At 44.5% G+C, this 12,178-nt stretch overlaps 1 protein-coding gene across 1 annotated transcript in view; it reads right to left on the bottom strand.

Moving 5' to 3' along the window:
* The window catches only part of LOC137355776 (non-receptor tyrosine-protein kinase TYK2-like), a 98,703-nt gene that overhangs the window by 24,529 nt on the left and 61,996 nt on the right, over positions 1–12,178 (bottom strand). The window contains 3 exon segments of the mRNA XM_068021279.1: positions 1,900–2,018; positions 6,545–6,749; positions 10,702–10,825. Coding sequence (XP_067877380.1) covers positions 1,900–2,018; positions 6,545–6,749; positions 10,702–10,825 — 448 coding nt within the window.

The following is a 12,178-nucleotide window of genomic DNA, read 5'->3' as shown; positions in this document are numbered from 1 at the left end:
GAGATCATTGAGGGAATCCCACGTGTCAGCAGGTTCACCAGAATTCTGCCCTCCTGGAGGTATCACTTGATCCTGCTTCAGTGGAACTGGTAAACCAGCTGATGCAATCAACTTGGGTCACTATTGTTGGGATGTGCCATTTAATAAAACGGGATAACTGAGCATTACGCTGTGGGCAAATCTGACTGGACCCAACTTAAGGGCAACATGGAGGGAGATTCAGAGTTTACACAAGCATGTCCACCTTACAGGTTGGGAAATGGCATGAGTTGTGATGGGGCCCAAAGAGGAAAGACAATAGCCTAAAAATAAAAAAGGGGCCTCCAACACATCACTCGTTAAAACAGTTTGCAGTGAAGCCAACTTGAATAGGATACATGGCTCCGTAACGAATAAAGAAGCCTCAAATAACACTGGCACACCCGTAACTGCAACTTGCTTCCGCAACATCTCCCCAAGGTGCATGTGTATTTATAGCACTTCAGTGGCTTTTGCTATGAGGCCATGGTTCTCTGGTCCTCACTCTTTCTCTGGTCGGGAAACCCCTATTTCCATTGGTGCTGCCCCAAACTGCTTAACGAAAACCAGTTTCTTACTGCATTAAGAAAAGCCAGACCAGAAGCAGCTTTCACCCAAAAAGAGAAATCTCTCAACTTCGCGTCCAAGTAGCAAAAATAAATGTAAGGCTGTGACTAGCCGCAAAACAATCCCCAGACTGTGCTAATCTCAGTTGGGGTGGCAGTAGGTGTATTGCAACAGCACGAGTTTGAGCAGATTAGGGAGCGCAAACGCACCAGGAGCATGATACCCATTTACCTTGATCGAAGTGTGTTACATGTGCACGTTAGGTGAAAACAAGGCTGGGTTCAGCTGTGATGCTGCCTGCAGTCAAACAGCCTGTTGACCCTCGCCACCTTGGCTTGCAGATGACTAATGTGAACTTGTGGATTATTAGTGGAGGTTGACTGGCTTCCGCGGAGTTGTGCTCCAGCAAGGACTCACACAGCTTGCTCTGTTTGTTTGAAACTCCAAAGGCAAATACCTTTGGCCACAAAACATAGCAAAATTTTTTCTACCACAGAATGCGTGCAAAGATCAGCCTGTCAGCTTCTGTTACTGAACATGCTGAACCAGAGGAATCTAACCACAAACATGACACCATCTCAAACAGCAAACTGGCCCGACAATAAACTGAGGGAAACCAGTATACGAACTCTGAGTGCATTTCCCTCAAACACCACGTCACTATTTTACTGAAGCTGAGATAAACTGCACACAAGCACCATTAATGAATTATACAGGAGAAAAAGATTTTCACGCTATTTTTTGGCTTTAATGTGACAGGTACATGTGATTAAGAAAAACTAGATTGACAGGCTTTTCAACCTTTGAAGGATGCATCTGAGGAGAACATAGAGAGATGCAGGATAGCAAACCTGCAATATTATGGGAGTTGGACAGGGCTGACAGCAGGAATTTTTTGTCTGCAGAAAGAGTGAACAACACGTGGAATGGGCTGCCACGTAATTGGTTAAAAAAAAAACTTGAGCCAAGAACTGCATGTTCCAGTGGGGAGGATGTAGGGACATTGTTAGATAAAAGATGGACCAAATGGCCTCCTTCATTGATAGTTATGTTGCAACTTTTTTTTTAAAGTGGTATTTGGGTCCACCTGCTCCCTAACAGGTCTTTGACCCTCTCAGTACCACTGTGGAATTAAGATTTTTTTCATATAAATGTTTACGAGGCACAAGAGTGCAGCCAGAAGCAACTTCAGATATCCAGTAACTCTGGCCTTGCAGAACAGACCTGGAGGACGACAGGGGAAAAGGCAGACAGATCTCAGACAACCCAATGCATAATAACAAATACCTTTACTAGAATGTAGCACAAACTCACCTGAATGATTTCCTCCTTCCTTATCTGATGAAAACTGAGCTGGCTCAGGTTTAACTGAGCTGTGAGTGGTCGTATGTCACTATCTTTGACATTCCTCGTAACCAGCAAATTGGAGAATTCTGAAAGCCAAAGCAGATCACAGGTTGCCATGTAAACCACAAACTAAGAAGCCTTTTCCTCCTCCCTCCGTTGGGTCTCCAAAACCCACACACCAGCAATGTTCAGCTGATCAGACAACAGCTCCCAGGCTGCTGCCGATGCTATTCTGAAACCAGTAACGCGGGAGAGTGCAGAAGCACCTTTATTTATAGAGACAATTCGGTGATGACTCTCAGAGCTGAGCACAAGCAAAGTTAAGGAGTGAGAGAGAAGACAGGGGATAAATCGAGAATACTGATTAGTTGACACTAAGCTTGGAAGAAAAGGTGGGGAGAAGAGCTCCACTGTTTTTCAGTAAGAATGAGAAGGAGAGTGTACAATGGGCCATGATGTGGGAGAAGGGAGCGTGGGGACGTGAAAATGCTGTTTCGGTGGAGAAAAAAAAAACTTCACAGCAGCAGCTGTAGTAGTACAGATAAAATTATACGGGTGGGGAAGGGGCAGGGAGGGCCAGGGCACAGAAGAGAACATAAGAAATAGGAGGATTAAACCATATGGCCCATCAACCCTGCTCTGCCACTCAATAGAATCATCACTGATCTTGAGCTTCAACTCCACTTTCCCACCCACTCCCCAAATCTCTAGTTTCCCTGAGACACCAAAAACTCAGCGTTAAATATATTAAATAATGCAGCATCCACAACCCTCTAGGGTAGAAAAGTCCAAAGATTCATAACCCTTTGAGTGAAGTAATTTCTCATCTCAGCCCCTTATCCTGAAACTGTGCCCGCTTGTTCTAGATTCCCCAGCCAGGGGAAACAAGGTCTCAGCATCTACCCTGTCAAGCCCCTTCAAAATCTTGAATGTTTCAATTACATCACCGCTCATTCTTTTTAACTCTGGAGAATACAGACCCAATTTACTCAGCATCTCACCATACAACAACCTTCTCATCCCAGGGAGCAATCTGGTGAACCTGCACTTCCAACGTAACTATGTCCTTCCTTAAATATGGAGACCAAAATTGCACACGGTATTCTAGGTGTGGTCTCGTACAATTATAGCAAGCCTTCTTCATTCTTGTATTCCAATCCCCTTGCCAACACGCCATTTGCTTTCCGAATTGCTTGCTGTACCTGTAACTTTGTGTTCCTTGTACGAGTTCACCTTCATTCATCTGAACATCAACATTTTTAAAATTATTCTGCTTTTCTACTCTTACGACTAAAGTGAACAACTTCACACTTCCCCACATTAGACTCCAACTGCCACCTTGTTAACCACTCACTTAACTTGTCTACATCTCTTGGCAGCCTTTGTGTCCTCTTCACAGCTTGCATTCCCAAGCTTTGTGTAGTCAGCGACCTTAGATACATTATTCTCTCTCTCTTCATGTAAGTCATTAATATAGATTGTAAATAGCTGAGGCCTCAGCACTGATCCTTGCAGCACTCCACTAGTCACTGTCTGCCAACTTGAAAATGCCCCATTTATCCCGACTCTCTGCTTCCTGTCCGTTAACCAATCCTCTATGCGTGGTAATATATCACATCCAACTCCATGAGCCCTTAACTAGTGATTAACCTTTTGTGCTTTTTTATTCTTTCACGGGATGTGGGCGTCACTGGCTGGGCCAGCATTTATTGCCCATCCCTAACTGCCTTGAAAATGTGGAGGTGAGCTGCTTTCTTGAACTGCTGCAGTCCTTGGGGTGTAGATACACCCACAGTGCTGTTAGGAAGGGAGTTCCAGGATTTTGACCCAGCGATAGTGAAGGAACAGCAATATAGTTTCAAGTCAGGATGGTGTGGGGCTTGGAGGGGAACTTGCAGGTCATGTGTTCCCATTCATCTGCTGCCCTTGTCCTTCTAGGTGGTAGAGGTTGGCGGTTTGGAAGGTGCTGTAGAAGGAGCCTTGGTGAGTTGCTGGAGTGCATCTTGTAGATGGTACACACTGCTGCCACTGGGCATAGGTGGTGAAGGAAGTGAATGTTCAAGGTGGCAGATGGGGTGCCAAGCAGGCCGTCCTGGATGGTGTCGAGCTTCTGGGGTGTTGTTGGAGCTGCACTCATCCAGGCAAGTGGGGAGTATTCCATCACACTCCTCACTTGTGCCTAGTGGATGGTGGACAGGCATTGGGGAGTCAGGAAATGAGTTACTCGCCGCAAAATTCCCAGCCTCTGATCTGCTCTTGTAGTCACAGTACTTATATGGCTGGTCCAGTTCAGTTTCTGGTCAATGGTAACCCCCAGAATGTTGATAGTGCGATATTCAGCAATAATAATGCCAGTGAATGTCAAGGAGAGATGGGTGGATTCTGTCCTCATTCAATGCCTTTTGGAAATCTAAGTATACTATAGCTACTGATTCCCCTTTATCTACCTCACTATTCACATCCTCAAACAAACAGCATTTCCCTTTCGTAAAACCATGTTGACTTGTTCTGCTCAAACTATGCTTTTCGAAGTGCATTGTTAATACTTCCTTAATAATAGATTCCAGAACTTTCCCAACAACTGATGTCAGGCTAACTAGTATGTATTACTCTGTTTTTTCTTTTCCTCCTTTCTTGAATAGCGGTGTTATATTTGCTAACTTCCAATCTGCTGGAACTGTTCCAGAATCTAGGGAATTTTGGAAAATCATAGCCAGTGCATCCACTATCTCTGCAAGTATCTCTTTTAAAACCCTAGAATTTAGGCCATCAGGTCCTGGGGATTTGGCAGATTTTAGTCCCTCGAGCTTCTCCAGTACTTTTTCTCTGCTGAAATCAATTAGCTTAATTTCCTCACTCTGATCAGCCCCTAGGTTATCTTCTATTTCTGGTATCTAACTTCCACCTTTTACTGTGAAGACAGACACAAAATATTTGTTCAATGTCTCTGCCATTTTCTCATTCCCCATGATAATTTCTCTTCTCTCTGCTTCTAAAGAAAGGACCAATGTTTACTTTAGCTACTCTCTTCCTTTTCATATACTTGTAAAAGCTCTTACAATCAGTTTTTATATCCCTAGCTAGTTTATTCGCATTCTATTTTTTCCCTTATCAACTTTTTGGTGGCCCTTTGCTGGTTTCTAAAAAAAAACTCCCAATCCTCACACTTGCTAATATTCCTTGCAAGATTTTAAGTTTCTTCTTTTAATCTAATACTATCCTTAACCTTCTTAGTAAGCCACAGATGGATCTTTCTCGCTGAGTTTTTTTTATTCTTTATGGGATGTGGGTATCGCTGGCAAGGCCAATATTTGTTGCCCATTCCTAATTGCCCTTAACAACTGAGTGGCTTGCTCGGCTATTTTTTTTTTTTGAAGAAGATTGTTGGGTCTGGAGTCATATGTAGGCCAGACCAGGTAAGGACAGCAGATTTCCTTCCAGTGAACCAGATGGACTGTTACGACAATCGATGATAGTTTTATGGCACCATTATTGAAACTAGCTTTCAATTCCAGATTTTTAATTAATTAATTTAATTTCCACCAGCTGCCATGATGGGATTTGAACCAGTGTCCCCAGGGCATTAGCTTAGGCCTCTGGTTTACTAGTTCAGTGGCATTCCCACTACGCCACCATCTCCCCATCAATGGAACATATTTTTGTTGAACATTTTGAATTGTTAGTTTAAATGTTTCCCACTGTTTATTTACCGCCATACCTTTTAGAGGGGAGTGGAAGGGCAAGATGAAGAAGGGAGGGTGGGTTGGGAAAGGGGGAGGGAAAGAATAGGGGTCTTAGAGAAGGGAAGTGAGAGGATTTAGAAGCTAGCACTATTTGAGGGATCTCATAACAAGCTTTTCCTTTTGTTAAGTCCATATCTGCAAGAAGAGCTTCCCCCAAAAGTACAAACTCGATTGGGCTTGGGAAAGTTGTCATTATTTACAGATCCATTTGAAGTCAGGGGAAGATAGTGAAGTCAAATAGGTCTGTAGATGAAGAGCCAAGATATATGAAGCATAGGATCTGTTGGTTCAGGCTGCAAGAGGCAGGAAGAAATGTCCTGGAAGATTCTGAGTATTTTCATGATCTTCATCAAGAGCCCCGAAGGAGATCAAGATTTAATGATTTGGTTGCTGCACAGCAGGTGTGCAGTGATGGCATGAGTGTGAGCTGAGCATGTGCAAATATCCAGTGAGGATGAGTAAGTGTGCGCTGAAAGTAGCAAGCATGAGCTGAGCACTGGCGAGTGTGTCAAGCAAGAGCATGCGATCTCAATGAAGTTGACAGAAGCAGAGTGGAATCACCAACAGGGGAATCTGGGGAGAAAATGATAGAGTTGAGGAGCTCGAGTTAGAATTGATCACAAAGGAGGGTTTAATATGAAAGAAACTACACAGACACGGACATAGCTTTGGGCGATGTATGATACTATTAAAGGCTCTGGAGATGATCAAAGAGGGAAAAGATGAGAGTCATTGCACTTACAATGTCACAGCAGCACAGGCAGACTGGGTATGGAGCATGGCACGCGGAGACCACAGAAAGGGCACAAGGAGAAAAGAAATGAAAAACATTTACAAATAATCTGGCCATGTCTGACGATGCTCTTTACCATGTGGAAGAGGTGGACAACACTGCTTAACCATGTAGCTCTCGTTCCCCGATTTCAACATGCAGCCCTTCAGGTTCTCGAGCAGCTCCTTCACACTGGGGAATGATCTCTCCCATCCCTGCAGCACATAAGCATCTGATGCCTTCCTCTCGATCTGAAACTGCTTCATCTCCTGAAACCCCCCAGAACCTCTCAATAATTCAAACTGAAAGTGAAACAGAGGAACACAGTCAGTGCTGGACAAGAAAATACAAGTACAGACTAAAAAATGTCCTTCCCCTTTGAAAGCAGAACTCTTATTCCCCTCCTCTGAGGCGCTATTACCATGCAAACCATTCTCTGGACAGTCAAGACTGACAAGTGATATTTGGATAATATGGGAATCAAAGGATATGGGAATAGTGTGGGAACGTGTAGCCGAGGTAGAAAACCAGCCATGATCGTATCAAATGGAGGAGCAGGCTGGAAAGGGAAAATGGTGTCTTGCTGCTCCCATTTCCTCAGTTTTTATGTCCACCTAGTAAATCTCAGTTTAGGAGAGCAGGCTGCCTCAGGGTGGGGGGTGTGGGGCAGTGGAGGGGGGGGGGGGGGGGCGGGGGGGGGAGGGTGGGTGGTGGTGCTGGCTGAGAAGCCAGAGGCAGCCATCGGGTCAACTTTGGCCAACCTTGAACTGCTGTTAAAAAATCACACTCAGATATCCATCATGCTTTATGCTGTACGTACTTTTTCATGGCAACGTGAGCGACCAAGAGCACAGAATACTGGCTCATTAATGGCCTCTGTCAGTCCGATATTATCTCTGCTGAACAGAATAATTACTCAGGCAGTTGTTAACATTATTGGTTCCTCATTGCTAATGAAATTTTAATAGGAAATTTTACTTAGGGGTAATAGCAAGATTAATTGAGTGAAGTCCTGAAGCACAAAAAATGCTGAAACCACCCAACAGGTGCAGTCATGCACTTGGAAGAGAGAAACAGCTATGCGACAGGTTCCTCAGGGTCTCGATCAGAAGTTTAAAACCTTGAGCACAGCAGAAGAATGGAGGCAGAATGGAAGCAGACAGTGTACTGCAACTCAGAGTGGGCTGTGTTGTTAGGGGTCCCTTGGTGATGATGTTATGCTAGTGTGTCAGTCTGCACAGGTGGACATTAAAGATTCATAGGCTCCAATCAAAAGAACACAGTGGTGCAGTGGTTAGCACCGCAGTCTCACAGCTCCAGGGACCTGGGTTCAATTCTGGGTACTGCCTGTGCGGAGTTTGCAAGTTCTCTCTGTGTCTGCGTGGGTTTCCTCCGGGTGCTCCGGTTTCCTCCCACATGCCAAAGACTTGCAGGTTGATAGGTAAATTGGCCCTAGTTTAGGTAGGTGGTAGGGAAATATAGGGACAGGTGGGGATGTGGTAGGAATATGGAATTAGTGTAGGATTAGTATAAATGGGTGGTTGATGGTCGGCACAGACTCGGTGGGCCGAAGGGCCTGTTTCAGTGCTGTATCTCGAAACTAAACTAAACTAAACTGGCAGTTCTTCCAGCCAATGAAGCTCCCTCAGCCAACACCACCAGAAAGCAAAATAACCAGTTATTCACCACATGACCTGCTGCATCCCTGAAGCAGCTAAGAACAGGCGTTGTGTTTCCTACCCATCAGCAGTTACAGCTCTCCAGCCCTGAGCTCAAAAAGGTGCTATTGGTTCAGAGACTTACATTTCACATTGGCCTCTTCTGGTGAAGGCTTTCCAATTGAAATGTCATTCCGCCCTCTTTCACACCTAACAGCCATTGTTTATTTACAATTAGCTGTTTTTCCAGAGCCTATGGACATATTTATTGTGCTGCCTGATTCTGTCATGCCCTTATCATTAATATGATTGAAAAATAACTCTCAAAGTATTAACAGGAAATTTTTTATTCCTTGCAAAATGAGCTCCTCTCAGTCATTTCATGATAATGCACGCAAGATACAAATTGAAGTGAAATTACTGGCTGACTGAAGGCCTCTGGTCAGTCCCCTACATGTGAACACAGTCCCAAGCAACTCTTCCTGCTCACATGTTAATATGACTCGCTCCTTACTGCTAAATGACATATTAATTTGAAAGTTTACAGAACTAGTGGAACTTCAGTGAAGCTGCTCACATTAAGCCACAGGATGCCTGCTTTATAAGGTTATGTTATATCACGCAGCATACCATGTATTATTCCTCTAATGTAGTGCAGTGTGTGTAATGTAGTGCAGTTGTGTGTAACTTAGTGCATCCTTTAAAGGGTCACAAGGTGTAAGTGGATCAGTTTGAGACTAATTGTTCTTAGATCCTTGGGATAATTAGAAGTCACAGTGGATTTTTAAATATAATGACTTCCAAAAGTTATAAGAAAGGGCGTTGTACTGGTGAGAATTTACTCTGTACATTGTTACTGATTATCGTTTGCTTCTTAAGTGTGTTAGAGATTTGGGATTCTCTGATATCTGTAGTGGACAGGACTCCCTCCTCTGTGTATAATGGGACAAGGTGCTAACTTCGATTCCCATTTGTTTTAACACACAACCCCCAGCAATACCCTAAATGTGCAAAAAAAAGCAAGAACTCCAGTCAGAAACAGGATATAGTGAAGTTTGATCATCATGCACCAAAGCACTGTCCCATGCAAGTTTCTGGATGAGGTCTGGCCACTCTGCAGTGCTTCCCCCAAGTAGCAGTCCCTGTGTGACACCAGACAGCGAGCAGCAGGGGAAGGGCTATTGATTTTTTTTCCCAAAACAGAGGAACTTACAAACACAGCAAACTATGACCAAAATGGTTAAAACTTCAAGCAAAACCCTCGGGGGCCTCACTACAAAACGTTAATGAGGCCAGCTGAAAAATAATACTTTCTTTATCTGGCACTCACTAGTGATCTTAATGCAACTGAAGGAAACCTTTGGGCTTTTAAGAGCTTGCCTTCCAATCCCCTGTCTCCATTAATATTGTGATTTTAAAAAAAAGAAAAGCAACAAACACTTAATGTAACCATTTGGAAGAGGCCCCATTTGACATTAAAGTTTAAAAGCAAGGCCATTAGTGATATCTGGCCCTGCTCCCATCTTCTCCTATTACTGTTTAGTAAGCACTCCTCAGCCTTGCTGCCTTCAATACAGTACTGCCACATTATTATATGATTAAACCATTAAGTGAACATCTTTTTGGAGAGTGTCCTTTTCAAAAGTACTGGGATTCAGTTAATTTGTTGTTTTAACCTGTACTTGTAATTGTTTACAATTAAAGCAGTATACACTGACAATGTATTCAAGTGCTTGGGCTGGGCCACATCATGTGTTGAATCCTGAGTTTCCACGCATGCGGATAGTGTGACTCACTGCTTGAGAACCACTATTATCATTAAACACCAGATGCTGAGCAGATCCGAGTAAAGGTGTGCAAAGGAACCAAGCCCGAATGCCGGACCCGGAAGTCCAACCCGACACATGTCGTCGGGACCCGTCCAGGTCGGGTCGGGTCGGGTAGCAGGCCTTTACCCACGTACAGATGTAAAGGCCTGCTACCCGACCCGCCCCCGACAGGATCAGACGACATGTGTCGGGTGCGGGCTGGGTCATGTCGGGCTTCCGGCTCTGGCATTCGGACTGGGGTCGGGTTTCCTTTGCACACCTTTAGATCCGAGTAACAACAAGCAGTTGCCTATTGTTATTACTGAGGAAAACTAGCTGGGTTAAAGGGAGCTGAACTGCTGACAGTGAAGGTGGTAATTCTTTCAGTGTCTACCCATGAGATGGGTCATCTCAGCTGGGTACACCAAATATGGCACCGGGCTGTCGTAAGGAGCTGTGGGTTGGCAATGGGCACTTCCCGTCTTCCTAATACTTGCACACTCTCTCTGAATCCCTCCGTCCCCACGGTTCCCTCCCTCACCTGCTGTTGTGCAAAGGTGTTGAGCATTTCCCTAGCTAGTGGGAGGTGAGAAGTAAAAATGCCGACTGTCGCTGGCCCTTTCTCCAATCCAGTCAGGCATAATGTACGCAGGTGTAAGCACACCTGGAAAAGAGGGTGGGGGAGAAAGCGCTTTCAACCTTAACATTCCACAGCATCACATGTCAACACACCCACATACTCCCAAATATTATGTTAAGTTCCAATTGATGAATAGCGCCACACCTACCTCAAACTTTTCTTTGCTAACAACAGTCATGATAATCTTATTGAAGTCCAAAGCACTCCATCGCAGCACATAAAGTCCCTCCTTGTTCTCCTCTCTCCGGAGCTTACTGGTGACATAGTGTGGTCTGTGGGAAAAGGAAAAAAAAAAAGGTTGAATGTCCATTTCTCGCCCAACTGTTAACCCTTTACACCTCAGGTATATACGGAATAAAGGTACAAAAGGGTTGCCTTGTCTAGAAAGTGTTTAAACGGAGTTCCTCCTCAGTGGAGAAGTTTGCTAGGGAGCCACACAGAGATCCTGATGTGGGTCAGGTTACAAGTCACGACGACTGGCTGACAGAGAGGCAGGAATGGGTTTAGTCTGGCTGTCCAGTGACCCCTGATGAAAAGCTCCTGCCTGTCAAGGTTGAGAGGGGACCAGTGTGAGGCTTGATGCTCACCACAGTCCAACAACCTCGTGATTCCAACTCACGTGAAGAATGGCCGCTTGCTGAAGCTAACCGTCGCCTCTGCAATCATACCAAAGCTTATCATACCACACCATTTCATACAATATACACTGCAACTTATCGTACCACACCACACCATATCATCCCGCATCATATGGTAGCAGATCACACTGCACCATAACATACTACACTGCACTGCCCCCCGTGCACAGGTTAAGATCTTCATAAGAGGTGGGGAGGCTAAATTGGGGAAAAAAACAAGTTCAAGATAAGTGACTACATGGTGATCCATTGATGGCCTGTTCTGTCAGTGCCATGCACATTGGAGTTCCAGTGGCAGCCGTACGGGATCAAATTTTTTCCAGTTTGTCATCCCCTTCTAAATTTTAAAGTTTATATTTTCTTTCAATTTGGCAAAACCAAAAGATTTAGGATTTACCCTTTCCTTTGGGACCTTATTCAAATCTGTCTGTTCATCTGTTATTGAATGAACTCCTCCTTGCTGCCTGTAATAGCCGTGTTGAATGCAAGCTTGGGGTAGCTTCAGTTTGGTTGACAGAGGTGTACAGGACAAAATGACCTTTCATTTGATAAATGTTCCATCTCAAGGGAATATGGGATTCATGTAGGATGAGTATAAATGGGTGGTTGTTGCTCAGCACAGACTCGGTGGGCCAAAGGGCCTGTTTCAGTGCTGTATCTCTCTGTGACTCTATAAAGACAGAGTTGCACCAAGCAGCTCAAGTAGTTCTGTGCACCTGTGTGTACAAAGATTACTTGTCTTTCTGTGGATTAACTTCAGTTTATTTTTGAGTTTTTCATGATCAAGGTGGGGAGTAGGAAGTTTTGTCCCCAGTGCTGATGGGTTTTGCTTTTCCTGCTCCATGAATCTTGACTGGCAGATAGACAGAAACTGAAGACATCGTGACAGATTTGACGGTGAGACACAGTAGATGGGGTGCGAGTAACACAGGCAGAAGTTGGCCTTGGCTTCCTCACCGTGTAGCATTGCGGTGGGTTATAAAGAGG

This window comes from Heterodontus francisci, chromosome 43 (genome assembly GCF_036365525.1).
Source record: "Heterodontus francisci isolate sHetFra1 chromosome 43, sHetFra1.hap1, whole genome shotgun sequence".
Classification (NCBI taxonomy): Eukaryota; Metazoa; Chordata; class Chondrichthyes; order Heterodontiformes; family Heterodontidae; genus Heterodontus; species Heterodontus francisci.
The sequence above is the reverse complement of the archived record's forward strand: the minus strand, read 5'-3'. Positions and strand labels throughout refer to the sequence as shown.